General features: G+C 46.6%; 2 protein-coding genes across 2 annotated transcripts in view; one reads left to right on the top strand and one right to left on the bottom strand.

The window, feature by feature from the left end:
• Window positions 1–7,628, top strand: part of cacna1ab (calcium channel, voltage-dependent, P/Q type, alpha 1A subunit, b) — a 59,833-nt gene extending 52,205 nt beyond the window's left edge. The window contains 8 exon segments of the mRNA XM_042102731.1: window positions 2,089–2,124; window positions 3,961–4,122; window positions 4,124–4,175; window positions 4,693–4,894; window positions 4,896–4,929; window positions 4,931–4,957; window positions 6,741–7,187; window positions 7,189–7,628. Coding sequence (XP_041958665.1) covers window positions 2,089–2,124; window positions 3,961–4,122; window positions 4,124–4,175; window positions 4,693–4,894; window positions 4,896–4,929; window positions 4,931–4,957; window positions 6,741–7,187; window positions 7,189–7,539 — 1,311 coding nt within the window. The 3' untranslated portion in view covers window positions 7,540–7,628.
• Window positions 7,629–17,475: 9,847 nt separating this feature from the next.
• ier2b (immediate early response 2b) lies at window positions 17,476–18,890 on the bottom strand. The gene has a single exon (XM_042102779.1). It carries the CDS (start codon window positions 18,743–18,745, stop codon window positions 18,185–18,187), a length of 561 nt encoding a protein of 186 aa, XP_041958713.1. The 5' UTR covers window positions 18,746–18,890; the 3' UTR covers window positions 17,476–18,184.
• Window positions 18,891–19,162: the final 272 nt, after the last annotated feature.

The raw sequence follows: 19,162 nt of genomic DNA, 5'->3' as shown, positions 1-19,162 counted from the left end.
AAGTCCTCTGCATTGTATGTGATAAAAAAAAATTCTTCCCGAAGCACTTTTTAATTTATTTCCTCAGCATATTAGGTCATATCATAGATTATTATGGCCATTATTAAAATAATAATAAAAGAGTTTTTGAACTTTAATGTCACTAATGCTGATTATTCAATGATTCATTTGAATTTAAATATTTAAAATACTTTCACAGCAAAAATCATATATGCAATTAATTTAGTATGTAATTAATTAGATTATTTTTTTTAATCGATTGACAGCCCTATGAATAATATTGAAATGATATGATCATTTATTATTATATGATGCCAATTTTGCCATGTAACTGAAAGTCAATGGCTTTCTTCAGTCCACAACTGTCCTCCAAAGTTCTCTTGCCAAACATGTCTAGGATTCTATTCCACTTGCTTAATTAATTACTACTGACTCATTTAAAAGCACTTTAATCGCTTCTTCATTGGATTAAAGTTTTGAAGGACCCTATAGGATCAGATGATGAGCCCCAGTGTACTTATTTTTAAACTATATATATTATACTTAGAGTATATTTATACTGTATATATTATACTTAGAGTATATGTATACTGTATATATTATACTTAGAGTAGATTTATACTATATATTTTATTCTTAGAGTATATTTATACTATATATATTATACTTGGGATATTTTTATCCTCCATCTCTTCATGGACACAGCCAAGGTAGTCATATCACAGTAGTCGTAGCGTCATAGATATATTAATGAACTCTCTTTTACATAGTGTGGGTGTGTTCTATAGTGTTTGGATGTTGGTACGTATGTATGAGTGAGCATGTGTGTGTGCGTGTGAGTGAGCGTGTGCGTGTGCGTGTGTGTGTGTGTGTGTGTGTGTATGTTATTAGTGTTCTCTCCAGTGACTCATAGTGTCAGATGCTGCTCTGTCCCCCAGAGCGTTCACTCTCACTCCGTCGCGGTAAGTGTGCTGGCGTGCCTCTTCTCCCTCCCTCTCTCTCTCCCTCTCTCCTCCTTCATCCCTCTCTCCCCCTTTCCTTCCTCCCTTGCAGAATTTGCCCCTTCGCTCCCTGACCCTTTCTCCTAGTCCCTGGACCTATGTGCTCTGATGTGTCCATATGCTCTCAATTATAACTGGGTTCTCTTCTCTCTCTTTCTCCTTTTCTCTCCTCCTCCTTCTTTCTCTCGCCTCCTTCTCCTCTTTCCTCTCATGCAATCGTTTCCCTTATTCCCTTATGTGACCTAACCCCGTCCCCGTCCCCCCCCCCCCCACCCCCAACTCTCTTACCACTCTTCTTCTCCTCCCAAATGTGTTTCTGTCAATCTTTGTCCTGATGCGTCATCATAACTCTCTCTCTATCTCACGCTTTGGGCTCCTTCTCCTCTCCTCTCCTCTCCTCACCTCTCCTCTCCTCTCCTCTCCTCTCCTCTCCTCACCTCTCCTCTCCTCTCCTCTCCTCTCCTCACCTCTCCTCTCCTCTCCTCTCCTCTCCTCTCCTCACCTCTCCTATACATTTTCCCATAATTCCTTGCTGTCCATTCCCCTAATGGCTTCTTCGATTGTTGCTCCTGCCTTATCCTTCTTTTTTGTGGCCACCCCATGTGATCCACGAACCCTCCCACTTGACCAATCCTGTACTGGTGTATCCCTCTCTTTCTGTCTTGACCTTTCCTTCGTTTTTCTCTCTCGCTTATTTTCTCCTTCTGTGATGCTTGCACTCCACCCCCCTCTCTTCCCTTTTTCTGTTCACTGCTCTTCTTTTCCCTCATCTCTCTCTCTCTCTCTTTCCCTCTCCATCCCTCATCTCTCTCTCTCTCTCTTTCCCTCTCCATCCCTCCCTCCCTTCCTCTCTCTCTCTCTCTCTTTCCCTCTCCATCCCTCCCTCCCTTCCTCTCTCTCTCTCTCTCTCTCTCTCTCTTTCCCTCTCCATCCCTCCCTCTCTCTCTCTCTCTCTCTCTCTCTTTCCCTCTCCCTCCCTCCCTCTCTCTCTCTCTCTCTCTCTCTCTCTGCCGTGCTGTGTGTGTCCGTGTGGCTTCGTGTGTTTTTTTGCGCTGCTCTGCGCCCCGTCTGTGCGCCTGTCCTGCAGCGACGGAGAACCAGGCCGCACGGAAATAACCTCAGTGTATGTACCCTGTCTCTCTCTCTCTCTCTCTCTCTCTCTCTCTCTCTCCTCTCTCTCTCTCTCTCTCTCTCTCTCTCTCTTCCTCCTCTTCTTTCCTTTCCTCCTCTCATCCTCTCTCCATTTATCTTTGTTCAAGCGTCTTGTGACTCTCCCTCTCCGTCATTGTTTCAGCGTCTTCTTTTTACATCCATACCTCTATTGGTGTTCTTTCTCTCTGTCACCCTCTTTTCATCTATAATGTTTATCTGTCGAACTATCTACTATCTATCTATCTATCTATCTATCTATCTGTCAATCAGTCTTTCTCTCTGCCTCTCTGTGTCCCTGTCTTGCTTGCTGTCCCTACCTCCTCTCCTCTCCCGGTGGTGCTAGCCCAGCTCCCACCCGCCCCTCTTGTGTATGTCCCTGCCTGTTCTACCAGACAAGCTCTCCCGTCGTTTGGTGTTTGCAGTGGACGATCGACTGCTATGCTTGTTTGTGTTTTTTGGTTTTGTTTTGTTTGGTCTCTTTGGCAGTGAATGACAGAAGCATGATCTGCTGGACCAGTCGGCTGGAGAGGGGTCAGCGAGTTGGGGCTTGGGGTGGGATGGGGTTGGGCAGGATGTTGGGTGGGTGGGGGCTGCGAATTTGTGTCTGTAGTGAGTCCTGGCATGGCATCTGACGCAATGACTCTCCGCATGACTCTCTGTCCACATGCTGGAACAAATGTGAAGGGAAGACGCTTCCCAAAAGAGACTGCAGGAGTCAATGAATGCCTGTGTTTGTGTGTGTGTGTGTGTGTGTGTGTGTGTGTGTGTGTGTGTGTGTGTGTGTGTGTGTGTGTGTTTGGGAGTACATGTATATGTGTATGTGTGCAAGCATGTGTATTAATAGGCTTAGGGTGCATGTGAATCTGTGTGGGACTGCACTGCATATAGATGATGTGCAAGAGCAGAAATAGAAGCAAACATGCAGAGATGCATAATTCTGTGTGTGTGTGTGTGTGTGTGTGTGTGTGTGTGTGTGTGTGTGTGTGTGTGTGTGTGTGTGTGTGTGTGTGTGTGTGTGTGTCGTTACATAAAGGCCAGCTCTTGTGAGAATGTGCATGGCTGGATGGCGCTGATTATGCAGGGGAGTTTGGGGGGGGGGGGCAGGAATGTGGGGACCGTGTGTGTCTGTGTAAGTTGCAGTGGCTGCTGCTTACAGAGGCCTGTGATGATGATGATGATGATGTATCTATTTACAATATATATATGTATGTATATTACTAAAATGTAATAAGATATGTATGTAAGTTACTCTGATGTTGAGGGAGTGAGGGAGTGTGTATGTGCAAGTGTATTGATGGACAAAAGTAGAACTATGCATATGCATGTTCTATAAGGCATGCTGCAAAAAGCACTTCTCTGTCTCTTTCTGTTCCTCTCCCTTTCTTTATCTGGGGGAGCATGATAGATGTGATTGTCTGCTTGTGTGTGTGCGTGGGGGTGTGCTAGGGGGGTGGGCTGGTGTGTGGCTTTGACTTGCATAATTGCGGTCATGTGACGTGATTGTTAAATGGTGATGCTTCCTTGGACACGAACCTGACAAAGCCTTCACCGACACAGAAACACTGTTCACAAAACACACAAACTGATGATGTGTTAGACATTTTTCTATACATACATACACACACACATATATATATGTACATATACTTATTTAGAAACAAATATCTTGACTCCTATTTTCCACACCCTGACTAGCTCAGAAATCAGAGAAAGGAAAGAAACCCCTACCTTGCTCTCTCTCTTTCTCCCTCCCTCTCTCTCTCCCTCTCTCTATCTCTCTGTCTGTTTCTCTCTCTCGCACACACAGACCATCACAGACAACAGTCCGCTGCGGCGCTCCACCTCGTCTCTGGTGCACGGGCGCTCAGGCCGAGGTGTGCGTCTAGACGACTACTCGCTGGAGCGCGTGGTGTCCGAGGAGGGCAGCCAGCGACACGGGCACCGCCGCCGCGACCGGGGACCGCAACCACAGCCACCGCGCCTCCGAGAGGTCGCTGACACGCTACACCGACGCCGACACGGGTCAGTGTCCACCCTGCCTGGACCTCACGGCAGGAGTGCATTCAACTTGCGCTTCTGCTGGTGTAATGTTTTATTTCAAATGAAGCCGACGCTAGGTGGTAGCCAACTGACTTTACCTTCATATTTATATATAATCTGTTCATGGAGCAATTTATATCCCCGATCCAGTTTGGATCGTTTAGTTTTCGTGTGCAGTTCCACAATCTCTGCCACCTGTGATAGACTAATCTTTGGCAGATGCCGCAAATTCCTTGTAAACTTGTAGATAGCTCCAATAACATTCAACATGCGCTTCTGCTGGTGTAATGTTTTTATTTCAAATGAAGCCGACGCTAGGTGGTAGTGGGGGGGGGGGGGGGGATCAAGAGTGAAATGTTATTAACCTGCGTTCATTTCTTTAACGTCGTCCTTTTCACGTTAATTTGACAGCCCTAGTTTTTTCTCCGTCATGTTATTGACACAGTGCCGCCTCCCTACCCCCACCTCCACCCACCCTCCCCCCGCTCCTCCTCCTCAGGCCTGGGCACAGACCTGAGCACCACCACCCAGTCGGGTGACCTGCCGCCCAAGGAGCGGGAGCGAGAGCGTGGGCGTGCCAAGGACCGGCGGCACCCCCAACCCCACCACCACCACCACCACCACCACCACTCGTCCTCTATGGACAAGGAGCACTACGCGCCCGAGCGCGGCGACTACCCGCACCACCACGGCCACGACCGCCCGCGAGCGACACTGGTCTCGCTCGCCCAGCGAGGGGCCGCGACGGCCGCGCGCACCGACAGGTGGGGGGGCCCCCCGCACACACACACACACACACACACACACACACACACACATAACACATAAACTCAAACACACCTGCATGTTGCGAGGGAATGTATATTAATAATCAAATATAAACATATTGCCACACACTTGCATGTACTAACACACATACACATATTTATGCAGACTTGTATTCAGTCCACTAAATGCACCTATGCAAAAACTGAATTCCACATACCCTTACAAAAGGCCCCAGTGCAATGGTACATGGACACACACACTCGGTCAAACACACACACACACACACACGCACACACGCACACACACACACACACACACACACACACACACACACACACACACACACAATTATGTATTGCTACCATATACTCACACATACCAAGTACAAGTGTTTTTTTAATTTAATTTAATCATGGATTATTGATGTACGTGCACAGAATCATATGAAGTCTGATATTGCATGTGCAACACATGTAATACATATACCCAATGGTGCCTGCTCTCTCTCAAACACACACACACACACACATACACACTCACAGATCTTTTTGCAGTATTCTTCGTGGATGGTGTCGGTATAAAGGTGGGGTGTCCGAGGTGAAGGGATTAAAGAATGAAGTGATGCAGGCAACGTCCACGATGTAGACTGAGCTCGGCCTCTGACCTGTGCCTATGTCCAGTTTCCCAGGCTGTTTCACTGAAATCCCTCTCTCTCTCTTGTGTTATCCTTTTGTTTGTTTTTTTTTTCTTTTTCACTGTGGTTTTTCTGTCCATTTTTCACAATGTGACTTGTGGCTTCTCTGTGTGTGCTGGTTTGCCTCAATTGCCGGTTTGATTTGTTCTGGTTCTCTCTCCACATGCTCTCTGCTCTTCTGTCCTCTCATCTGCCCTCACTTCTTCTCTTCTCGCCCTCCTCCTCCTGTGGCTTTTCCTCCTCTTCTCCTCTCTCCTCCTCTCTACTCCTCTTTTCTCCTCTCTATTCCTCTATTCTCCTCTCTCCTCCTCTCTACTCCTCTATCTCTCCTCTATTCTCCTCTCTCCTCCTCTCTTCTCCTCTATTCTCCTCTATTCTCCTCTCTCCTCCTCTCTACTCCTCTATTCTCCTCTATTCTCCTCTCTTCTCCTCTCTCCTCCTCTCTATTCCTCTATTCTCCTCTCTCCTCCTCTCTACTCCTCTATTCTCCTCTCTTCTCCTCTCTCCTCCTCTCTATTCCTCTATTCTCCTCTCTCCTCCTCTCTACTCCTCTCTACTCCTCTCTCCTCCTCTCTTCTCCTCTCTATTCCTCTATTCTCCTCCTCTCTACTCTTCTATTCTCCTCTCTCCTCCTCTCTTCTCCTCTCTATTCCTCTATTCTCCTCCTCTCTACTCCTCTCTACTCCTCTCTACTCCTCTATTCTCCTCTCTCCTCCTCTCTCCTCCTCTCTACTCCTCTATTCTCCTCTCTCCTCCTCTCTTTCTCTCTCTCCTCCCTTCTCCTCTCTCCTCCTCTCTACTCCCCCTATTCTCCTCTCTCCTCCTCCTCTCTCCTCCTCTCTTCTCTTCTCTCTGTTCTGCTCTTTCTACCTTTTCCATCTCATACTGACCAACCCATTTTTTCTACTGCTGTTATTTCTCTGCATCTCTCTCTCTCTGTTTTCTTAATTCTCTCTTTCACTCTTCTTTTCCATTCTTCTCATTTCTCTCTCTCTCTCTCTCTGGCATTTTGCTTTCTCTTGTTTGTTGGGTTTGTTCGGTGGTGCTCCCGTTTTATTATTTGCCTTGTTTGAATTTTCGTGTAGGGCAGTAGTTCGGTGAGCGGGAGCCCCGTGCCGTCGACGTCGGGGACCAGCACGCCCCGCCGCGGCCGCCGGCAGCTGCCCCAGACCCCGTCCACGCCGCGGCCGCACGTGGCCTTCACGCCGGTGGTGCGCAAGCCGGCGTACGGCTCGCCGGGCCACCAGCCGCCGGGGTCGCAACCGCGGCTCCGATCGCCCTCGCCGCGCCACTACTCCCCGCCGCCGGGCCACCCGGACGCCCCCTACCGCGGCCCGCCGTCGCGCCACGCCTCTCCCCACCACCACCACCACGGCTCGCCGCGCTCGCCCCGACACCAACACCACCACCACCACCACCACCAGGGCGGCGGCCGCTGGGCCGGACCTCCCCCGCACCCCCCGTCGCTGTCCCACGAGGGCAGCCTGGAGGGCGACGGGCCTTTCTATGAGCCCGACTACGAGTACGAGCGCCCACCACGAGCCGCCGGCCTACGAGCAGAGCCTGCATGAGGGGGGCAACCCGCACCACCACCACCTGCCGCCAGGCCCGCCGCTGCAGCCGCCGCAACAGCCGCGCTCGCCCAGGACAGCCCGCCATCACGGAGGAGGAGGAGGAGGTCCCCCGCCAGGGCCCCCGGGGCCACACCCACCGCGGCGCGTGCCCAACGGCTACCGCTCGTCCTCGCCCTCTCCGCACAGGCGCGGCCCCCCACCCGCCACCCCCCACCCGGGGGCCCCAACCGGCCACACCCCCCACAGCCGCGGGCCCCGCAAGGGCCTCCACGAACCCTACAGTGAGACAGACGAGGATGACTGGTGCTAGTGTTCCCCGCCTGAAGCCCGAGGAGGAGGAGGAGGAGGAGGAGAGAGAGAGAGAGAGAGAGAGAGAGGGGGTTTGGTTGTAAAAGAGGGCCGGGGGATGGTGAGGGTGGGAAAGGGGCAGGTTTTGGGGGGGACTGGGGGGGGGGGGCTGATGCCCCCTTTACCCCTACCTGCTACCACTAACCAGAGACACTCGACATGACGACCAGCAAGGCTGGAGACGTAGGCGAGAAGGGAGAAAAAGCTGGCCTGTTGAACGCACGCATACACAATGTCAGGACAATATGTGTGTGTGTGTGTGTGTATGTGTGTGTGCATGCATGTATGTCAGTTTGTGTGTGTACACAATGTGTGACTGTACCCAGTCTTGGGGCGCTGCACACACAAACAGAAAACGTAACAGAACAGAAGAGTGCAATGGTTACTAGAGCGCCCCCCGGTGTCTCTCCTCTTCTCCGCCTTTATATCTACTGATTGCTCTCTTGCCGTCTTCGCGGACTACAACTTCCCAGAATCCTCGGCATGCACAGGAAGGGCTGGGAGGAGAGAATGAGCAAGAGAGCAGCTCTTAAGCAAGGAGCTTTGAAATATCTCTCAGAGTCTTGACAAATTTTGATTCAAGAAAATAACTGGTGACCATCAAATTCTTTGCGAATTGCCAGGGTCCTCTTTTTCCTTGAAAATAAAACAAAATCCTGAACACACATAAACACACACACACACACACGTACGTACACTTGCAACAAAAAAAAGCCAGTAGCCCCCTTACCTTCAACTACTGTAGGCTCCAGAGAGAGACGTTTACATGAAAGAGAAGATCAAAGAAGCAAAATGGCATTTAGGGGGAAAACTGGAAGAAGAAACAAAATGACAAAATAGCTCTCGTTTTTTTTTTTCCTGGGAGCTCAATCTGCAAAATCCAGCCGGTTGCAACTGCTGGTTGATATTGATGAGTTTTATCATCTGTGTTTACTGTTAATTACTGACAGTGACCTCAGCGCCTGGGTGCCAGGAGTGTGTGTGTGTGTGTGTGTGTGCGCGTGAGCAGTGTGTGTGCGACATGGACTCTGCTGATGGGGTTGGGGGGGTACATCCCCGTTTCCTCCCTGCACACTTGTTGGCCCCTTAGAGGGGCAAAGAGACACAGAAACCAGACAGACAACAGTCCGAGAGCACGCGCGCGTGTGTGCGTGGCTGCCTGTCAGCTGGGGATGGTAGAGTGAGGGGATAACAGACAATTTCTTCAGTATTTCTGATCTTCTGAATTATTTCTTCCTCCTCTTCCTCCTCCTCCTCTTCTTCTTCTTCTTCTTGGACATTGAAGCTTGTTTAATTATGTTGCACTTGCTCTGCTTTCATTGGTCATTTTTTGAGATAACAACAACAACAAAAAAAAATCTGATGGAAACCTGCATGATTGATTTTAAAAAATGAGATAAAGACAAAAAACAGGGGGGGGACTAATGAAAAAAAAAATGGTTAGACAGATTTACTGTTTTTTTTTTGGGGGGGGGGGGTTGTAGTGATGAGGGGAGGGTTGGGTTGTGGGGGAAGTTCAAGCGCACTCTTTCTTTCTCCTTGTTTTTTGGAAGTTCTCTCTCTCTCTGTCGTTTGACCTCTCCCATCTCTCGCTCCATGCTCTTTTCAGTTCTTGCTGGAGTTTGTCTCATGGGAATGTGTTACCGTCTCTTGTTTTTTTCCGACCTCCCCTTTTCTCTCTTTCTCTCTCTCTCTCTCTTGGTGACAGCCACAGTGTTGGTTTCATTTCCAAAATGGTGAACCTTTTTTTGTTGCCGTTACTGTTCTTCTTCTTCTTCTTGTTTCGTTCACTTTTTTCCTGGACTAAAGAATCCAGATGTTTTGCACTGGACTGAGGTCTAAATCTTGTGGATTGCACTACAAACTGCAGTACAGTGGACACTGCACTGTCCTGCACCCCCACCTTTGCCCCTGCCCCCCCTTGAATCCCCCCCCCCGTCTTCCTTGGCCGCGAGCTTTAGGGAGAGAGATGGAGGGAGGGAGAATTTCTCCTTCAATAAAATATCTTTTAGTCTGTTACTTATTATTACTATTGATACTAATCTTTAAAAATAATGATCCACATTGTCAATGCAACTAATGAACACAACGATGATGATGACTATGATGATGATGATGTTGATGATGATGATGATGATGATTATGATGATGATTATGATGATGATATTAACAGTCAGAGTGATCATGTATGTTTCCACACACATTGTTAGGACTTGCAGTGCCAGGCTCATGTATAGTTCATTGTTCCTTGGTTCTGTTGATTCAGCACTGGTTGATTCCACATATGTGGTTTTCTTGTCTAATAGGGTTGAAGGTATTTCAAACACAGATCACTCAGTGAGATGCTGAGGCTTCGTCGGACTGTGAAGGACTGACTTGGTCATTACCCTCAAAGTATTTTCAGGAGAAGGGGAGATGCAATGTTACCAGCCACCAAAATCAGAAAGCATTTCGCTGGGTGGGTCTAAAGTTGGTCTTTTAAAGTCTTTTTTTTTTTCTTTTCTTTGTGTAGCGACAAACACTGACACAAAATGTCCCAGAAACTCACTTTTTAAAAAGAAGCTACAGAAGTCAATTGCATGAATGAAGCTTGCCTTGTGTCAAATCAAGCTTGGACTTTGGTCAGACTTGGCCGATCATTCTGAATTTATCAATTTCTAATTTCACCCAACAAACAAAAAAAAAATCGTGTCAACCTTTTTTCTGCTGTCGTGCATTCAGGTCGGGAGATATGGCTAAAGGAATGTGGTATTTTGTGGAAAGAAATGGAAACGTCATGTACTGTTTAATGTCTACAAGATTGTGCTCTTGAGCTTGTTCTGTTCCGTTTTACCGGGGGATGGCGAGTCTGAGTTCGCCAAAAAAAAAAAAAATTGCAAAGGCCACCACCAGAGGGCGCTGTTTTGCGCTTCTTTTTTTTAAAAAAAGATCCCAAAAAGGCGTTCCTTCCACCCTGCCTTTCCTTCTCGTCTGACAGCCCTGTTCGCCTGTTTGTCAGCTCAGAAAAAAAATAAAAAAAATATGGAGCCCCTCCTTTCAGCTCAGGATACAAGAAACAGCCAAACCAACCAGTCATCCGAGGCATGCTGTGGGTGGGCCTCTCCTGCCAAACCCTCCACCGCATCCCCACAGACCTGTCTGTGCAAACCTGTCAATCAGTCCGTCAGTCCGCTGGTCCATCTGTCCGAAAGAGGCCGTCATCCATCTTTTGACTCATAACGCCAGGAGGGAAAACACAAGCATCACTGCCATTGTCATCAATATGATCATTTCATTTAGTTTGTTGTGTTGTCATCAAAAGGGGACACCTACCTAGCACGTCCGCCCTCCTAGAATGATTCCCAAAGTGTTTCATTTCTGAATTTTTAAGAAAAATAATAAAAATAGACCTAATGCATTAAGTAGGATTAGATCTTTGCATCTATCACACTAATACACACTAAGTGTAACTATGCAGAATTCATGCACACCCTCCTTGCCATTAACCTGAGTTCCTTTGTTCCTGAGTTCCTTTGACATTTCGGTTTGCATTTAGGCTATTAGAGAACCTCATCGTTCCCCACGTCCAGCATGTGACACCACATTAGTACTTGGGGGCAGCCGCCTGCCTACCGGGCAACCTCCCTTAGTTCCAGGCCTGGTTGAGACGGTCAGGACAGCCAGTATTAAGGTTGGTCCTAACGTGGGGCTGAGGTGCCATCATCCTGGGCAGCCCAGGGAGCCACAGTGCCTTCTGTCTTTGTGTAGAATCCAAACCCCGACCCCTGACCCACCCGCTTACCTCCCCCTCTTCCCCCGCTGTCCGAGTCCCCCATGTCAAATGACAGACTTATCCACTCTACGCCTTAACTCGTGTTCCCGCCTCCAGTTTCCTTAGGAGGTGGGCAGATTACAGTAGCACAGTGGATGACAGTGAAACTGAGCCTGCTTTAAGGCAGCCATTTTGGCTCAGTTGAGGTTTGATGGTGGGGGAAGAACTCCCTCTCTCCTCTCTCTTATGTCCTTGAGGTATCCATTTTGGCTCTTCTTCAGCCCTTTCTCCACGCCCCAAAATATTGCCCCCAGCCCCACAGGGACGCGCTTCCTCTCTGGCAGTGATGGCCATCGCCATCGAGTTTCGTTTGCAGCTTGGACGACCACCCCCCCATCCCTGCACAGCTCGTTGTGGGAATGCGTGAAAACTTTCAATGGAGTGTCTTGTCTTCTACTCAGGTCTCGTCTTGAAAAAAAAATTGTTTCAATGGAAGATTTCAGTCAAGTCAGTCAGTCAGGAATAGAAAGATTGGCTCAATGCATTCACTTTTTTTTTTTTTTTTTTTTTAAATGTCTGAATCTAACGTAATTTTTTTTTTTTTTTTTTTTTTTGGCGAGATGTTGGATATTACCAGACCTCCATGTTAGACCACCCCTCTCCTATCCCCCTATCTTTAACGACAGGAAAGAGAAATTGCACTCTGAACACTGAACACGTAGGATAATGGGACAGGAAGATGTTAGTCCTCGTTTTTTGGTTTAGTGGCAATGCTGCGGCAAAGCCGCTAAAAGAAATAAAAATGTTTTTAAAAAGAAAAGGACAAAAATACTGCGCATGGTGGACCTTGTGGATCCAAACAGCCAGTGGGAAACCACAGATTCTTGTCAGCATGAACACCCAATAAATGTGCCACCATTTGGTTTTGATTTCCACCCGAGGCTCTTCCTTGTATCATACTCACCATAGTACACCTCATAGCTGCTGTCTTCCATCACTCCTTCCCCTACCATTGACCTCTGTTTGATTTAAATCTCTTCTTCCATTAAAAACATCATCTATTTCCATCCTCACCTCAAGGCCTCTTTGTTCTAACGTGACTCCACTCTTAAAGATCGCGCAGAACCTGTGGAACTGCACGGGCCTCGTTGACGTTGAACTGGTTTTCCACATGTCTTTGTTTTTTTGTCTCTCACTCTCATCTCCACGAGAATAAGGGCTCTCCTAAAACAACTTACAAGGAAACAAACATGAAAAAAAAAAAAACGTTTGATAACAGTGCTGCCAAAAGTCACCCATAAATGTAGCTAGCGCCACATGCCCCGAGTGGTCCCACTTCCCTTTAGTACCTTATGTGTGTGTGTGTTTGCATGCAAACGGTATGTGTGTGGGGAGTATGGAGGGGAGTAGGTGGCAGGGCAGTTTACATGGGGAAAAGGGGTTTCTACATAGAGAGAGAGGTTGTAGAGAGCACTCAGTTACGGTTGGCACAGACAGTGTTACGTACCAAATAAAGATTAGAATTCGCCGACTCGTACTCTATCTGAATAAAGGGAATTGAATCACACAATCTCACATGCATGTAGATCACACACACTAACAAACACAAAGCCCTGCATCCATTTAGATCGTCTAAGAAATGTTTGGACGTGCTCACCGGAGAGATGTCAGTTCAGCACTCACCCTCATCCCTCTATTCCTGCTACTTCACTGAATCACCACCACTGTCTTTTTGACCCAAGGAAGGGAGAAGGAGAGGTTCTAGAGAACATCTGCTTAGGCAGTATGATAGACCCCTATGGTGTGTGTGTGTGTGTGTGTGTGTGTGCACGCACCTCTGCTGAAGTGACCTTACCAATGTAATAAGTTCTTCTCAGTGCCTTACACTGCACAGGTCCCCTTGGTGCTGCTTCCCAGTGGACTGACCCACTCTCTAATGAGTGACGCTGGTGACCCATTGGCCATGAGTGCTGTGAGTGTCGGATAAGGTGAGCTGTATAGAAGAACACTTTCTGGTCACTTCTGTCCTGGTTTCATTCATGTCCTCATTCACTTCTATTGTGTGTTCTGTCTGATCATTTTTTGTGCAGTTTTTGTGCCATCTATGTCTTTCTGCTATAATCTACCCACATGAGCCCTGCATCTCCTCTGTAAATCATTCATAAATCCACAAACTGTCAACGTGTCCCTATCATCTCTCTCTCTCTCTGTGTCTCTCTCTCTCTCTGTCTCTCTCTCTCTGTGTCTCTCTCTCTCTCTGTCTCTCTCTTGAATCCTTTACATTCATTTCATGTTCTTGCCTCCCTATTTTTCTCTCCCTCATTTGTATCTCTCTCTCAATCTTACTTGCACGTCATTTCTTCTCCCATGGTTAGCTAGTTAGTTGCTGCCTGTTACTGTTGTTGCTAAGCGATGTCTTATCTTAATGTTCTCCTATCTCGTCTTTGCGTCTTTAGAAGTACAGAATAGGTACAGGTGAGCCTTGGCTCTGTGTTGTTTTCTTTCCTTCCCTAGACCAGCAAGGGCACATGAATAATGAAGTCATCTCTATTTTTAGTCTGACGCATTGCTTTAACTGCAGGGGTTTATCAGTTGTTATGCTTTTACTGTATGCTCTGCACAAGGAAGTTGGACTTTAACAGCTTACAATTACTGGTAACTGAAGCAGGAAGTGTGAATTCCCCAGGGTGTGCCACAGTGTAATAGTTCACAGCTCTCAGCTGAGGTGTGCGTGTGTGTGTGTGTTTGACTGAGTTTGTATGTTTGAATCCATGGATATCAATCTCAGTCAGTCACTGTTACTATGACACTCTCAGACCTCTACCATCTCTCCCTTCATTGGTCAAAAGTCATCCCATCAACTAATAGGTCTGCATCGTCACCATTGCTCTATGAGCCATTTAGAAGTAACCGAGGAAGGAAGAAGAGTTTTAAAAAACATACAAATGGCAAATAAAGAAAAAAGACAAGTATTTAAATACAGATCTGCATGTGCAATGTGCATGCCACTATGTGGGTTAACAAGTCAACTTCAGGAATAAAAAAATATATAAAGAAAAAACTCTATAAATATATATATATATGTATAAATATATATAGTTAGATGTTTTTAAGAGCAATGTGTTCCTTTTTTCTTCTATTTTTAAAAACAAAAAAAGACAAAAAAGACAAAAAAAACATACACCAAAAAAGGATGTAAATGACTTCAGTGATGATATCAAAGAATGTTTGTTTGTTTCTATTGCCAACCGTTCACTGAGAAAAATGGATTGAGATTGAGACACACTATCACTATGTCGAGATGTTATGAAACAAAACAAAAAAAATGAATAGAATTACCCTTCTCAGAAGGTTTTTGAGTCATAACGAATAAAGAAATGAAATGAAAAAAGCAATCCCCGCTGAGCTGAACACAGAAGCTGCCTGAATCTGATGATGTTTCCTGTTTATTCTGGCTATGAAAAAGAATCCCTTTTTCTCTATCTCTCTCTGTCCTCTCTATCTCTCTCTCTGCTGTTTCTACCAGTGCATTTTGTAACTCCGAACAGAACTCTTCCTAAAGAAGCTGAATAAACCCAGAGAGAATGCATTCTACCTTTCTCGTCTCCTGGTCTCATCTGTTTCTCCTGGTCCTAATGTGTCACTGGCACTCTCTGACTGTCAGTTGTTGTTGTTGTTGTTGTTGTTGTTGTTATAACACTTGACCAGCCTAAAGAATTTGTTCTAACACTTGAGGCACAACATGAGGATTTAACATGAAACTTGGTAATCCAACACTGTGACAATGAGGGTACTCTCTTGTCTTTCTCTTTTGTACACATACACACACACACACACACTGTCTCTCAAATGATTAGAGAGCCCCGGTCCTCCACTCCGATGGGGGTGAGAGTATGTAGTTTTGACACCTCTCCCTCCCTTTGTGGTCTTGCCAGTAAAAGGCAGGGAGGGCGCCTTATTGTTTTATCATCGCCACAGCCAGAGCATGTGATACCCTTCCTTCCTCCCTGACTTCCTGTAGTGTCAGTTTTCTCTCCTGCCCTCTTCCTGCACTTTTCCTGTTAGTAACTGTTTCCTGTAAGTGTTCCTGTTAGTTCTCCTCATTCAGATACACATTACACTTATATCTAGATTTGTTCTTGTCCATATCTATCTATCTATCTATCTATCTATCTATACCTGGCTATCTATCTTATCTATCTATCTATATCTGGCTATCTATCTATCTATCTATATCTGGCTATCTATCTATCTATCTATCTATCTATCTATCTATCTATCTATATCTGGCTATCTATCTATCTATCTGCCTGTCTGTCAGTCCTTTTTCTCAGAAGCCCACTTTTCTGAAGTGCTTTGCTCCCTCCACCCCCTCAGTTCTTAAAATTACACTCCACCTACTGTACACATTCCAGTGGCAGCCGCGCTGTCTGCCTCACAACCCCCCAATACACACACACACACACACACATACACACACACTGCCCCCAAACCTCTCATGAAACACCCAAGCCATCTCACTCTGTAGCCAAATGTTACACACACACACACACACACACAAACATATATCACACCCCCACCCTTTCCTCTGACACATACACACACTCATGAGCAGTCATCGAAAGAGATGAATGTATACTGGGTGACACAGAGTTAGATAACATTCCCAACGCGAAACTGCAGTGCACTCATCACGGGGGTGTTGGATATTCTTCCATGCAGGGCACAAGATAAACATAGGCATGAACAAAGCCAGTGATAAAAATAAACCATGTGTGGCCCACGATGAGGGGAGCACATGGAGGGGAATTAAACATAATAATAATAATAATCGGTGAAAATATGTCTGTGAGGTGAAGACGTCAACATTGAATCGTGTGTGTGTGCGCGCGCGCGTGTGTGTGTGTGTGTGTGTGTGTGTGCAAGCTCTGAGTTATTTTACATAGTGTTCAGCCTGCGTCAGACCTGGGCAGCATGGTGCAGTGGGGAGCATAGGGTTACTTACGTAACGGATTCCTCCCCTTCCTCCCTCTCTCTCTTCCTTTTTTGCACTATTTCTGTCTCTCCCTCTCTCCTTTTTTCTCTTGTCCCAGCTTTTCTTTTTTTCATTGTGAACATCACCAGTTACCACATCATGATGTAGGCACACCAAGGAGTACGGGGGGGGGGGGGGGAACCCATTTTAGATGCATCACTTCCTTCAGTGGAACACTTCATCCTTATGGAATTTATTAGCCCCAAAATGCTCACGTTTCCATAACAGTGACTCAGTCAGTACACTGTTGTTATATTACTGCAACCACCCAGCAGAAAGTAGGCTACTCCTGTCGAGTTGTTGCTTACGTTGGTCAACCACTGAGGTATAACTTACATGACGAAAGCCTTGGTTTGTGGCCACTGATTTGACTTGCTACTAATTCGTTTGAGGCACCACTGTAGAAATGGGGTATTAGCACTGGCAGCTATTAGCCTCTGTGGCAAGGAAAGGATTAAGTTTTTTTTTTAAATCAACCACTTTAATTAGGACTTTTCTGTGACCTAAATAAAAAACAATCTCCCCAGTGTAATGATTGTGTCATGAAATGTGTATAACACCACACGGCACCATTATATCAGTCAAAGTATCAAATGTATCTGTGCCAAGATAACATTTGAGATTTATATCACCCTCTTACTGAATGTTTCTTAATTCTATAATCTGTCAGAAGTGGCTTCAGTGCAAGTGGGTTTGTGTGCACCAGGTCTTTGTGGTGGAGTATGTGTGTGTGTGTGTGTGTGAAGTGGGGGGGGGGGGGGGGGGGGGTGATTAGTGGGGACCTCCCCACCATGGTCTGGCAGCACACACCCGCAGCACTTCCTGCTCTTTGAACACCTACTGATTCCTGGGACCTGGTAGCAGGGTGTTCCCACAAATCCGGATTGAGCCAGCAGGCCTATTTCTAGGAACTGTGTAGAACTGGTAAGTTCTATGCTTGCAAAGTGAGGTTTTTAAAAAAAAAAGATAATTTAGCTTACTCACTGTTAAGCTTTGGTGTCATCATCTTCTCTATACATTTAAACCATACAGGTTTCTCCTATTAGCTAGCCTATAGGTTAATTATAACATCCTTATTATTATTATAAGAAAAATTCCAACAACAAACCAAGTTGAATTGTTTACATTTTATTGCCATATAAATATAAAAAATCATTGTAGAAAATTGATTTAAAAACAGTCTGACATACAAACATAAAGAACAGGACAGGAAGGAATTTCGACACCTTGTTTCATGATGTCGAACAGAATGTTGGCATTATCAGTGCAGTTGCAACACCAGTCCTTGTTGGTCAAGAGGTCATCTGTAGCGTTGATGTTTTTCTTGCTTGCTTGTTTACCTTGGGCAGGCGTCAACGTCATAGGGGTTGACACAAATGCGCCCCCCTGCGCAGGGTAGTGATCTGGTCCCGTCAAGCGATCAAAACACCAGCGTGACTCCTTGTAGTGCCGTGCAAATCCCGACAGAACACCATCCCCCACTCGCGGCTTTGTCTGCCGGTCGCAGCTCGAACAGACCGAAGGTGCGTGAACAGCTGCCGCCTTGTACATGTTCTGACTCACTTCTTCATAAGCGTCAGGCACGCTGACTCAGTGACCGGTCATTGCTCACTCAGCCCGAAAAGGCCTCTATCCATGTGTCACTACTTTTTCAACTGTTTGAAGCGACGAGGGTACCATGTACCATGTCACCCAAGGGGAGTAAGCGGGCTAACATTGCGCCCTTCTCCTTTGTCCCGTGTTCATAAACTAGGTCACGTCCCTGACCCGTTTCAGCTCGACAGATCATGTTGAGGTCCCGGTTACCAGTTCCCCTGGCGTTCAGAACGCCTCGATAGCACTTGGAACAGAAATTTGAGTCAGTATTTCGACCGAGCGACAACAGTTCCCGTTACTACTCCTCAAAACTCCCACGCGTCTGTCGTCCTCTGTGTCCATTCTGGCTTTCTTACTCGGGAGGAATTCAGGCTCGGCAGCTGCCTTGCCTCTCCGTTTCCTGGAATGTCGGTCGCACTGAGCCCAGTCTCTGTTTTCTTTGTCCCACTCACCGTCCTCTGCCTTTGGAGGCTTAATGTCAGCCTCCTCGTCAGTCGTCAGATCGGTCTCTGTGGACTCTATTGACACGTCGGGGACTGTCTGGTCTGTAGACGTGTCCATGGGCTCTTCGATTACCGTCTCTTGCGGCTCACAGGGAACCGTGTGTTGTTGCTCCGCGGTTTCGTTGAGAACCTGGACGGAGTGGTAAATGTCCCGTGCCGATCTCATGACCAGAGAGAGTAGGAGACTTCGGTGAAGTCTCAGTCCACCGCGCTGCGTGCGCGAGGAATACAGCTTACTAATGGAAATAGCCATAATCCTTTTGGCTTCTTCGTTCAGATTCATTGTTCCTTGCAAAATGTCAGTAGTGTTGGTAACTCAGTTTTGTTTCCTCTCTTAAAAGGTGAGGTCTGAGTTTTTCTTTCACAATTCTGTGTTGGGACCGAAGTTGTTCTCTGGTCGGTGTTCAGTCACTGAAAAAACTTTCAATCCCTGGTCGGGCAGGGTTTTATTTGAGCCTGCCGCTGACGTAATGAGTTTCCATTCCTTAGTAGTCTAAGTGACACAATACGCTCCACCCCGCCAAGCAACGTCTTAACCATATGTTAGGCAATTCGACGAGTGCTTAACATTTAAGCTTACCTGAAATGGTTATTGTTAACTTTTATAAACAATGCATTTCTTAATGTATGTTGTACTTTAATTGGAATATGCTGCATTCACGGGTAATTTATTTCTGCCGAAGAAACAGTGACACCGTTT

This window comes from Alosa sapidissima, chromosome 9 (genome assembly GCF_018492685.1).
Source record: "Alosa sapidissima isolate fAloSap1 chromosome 9, fAloSap1.pri, whole genome shotgun sequence".
NCBI classification, from domain to species: Eukaryota; Metazoa; Chordata; class Actinopteri; order Clupeiformes; family Clupeidae; genus Alosa; species Alosa sapidissima.
The sequence above is the reverse complement of the archived record's forward strand: the minus strand, read 5'-3'. Positions and strand labels throughout refer to the sequence as shown.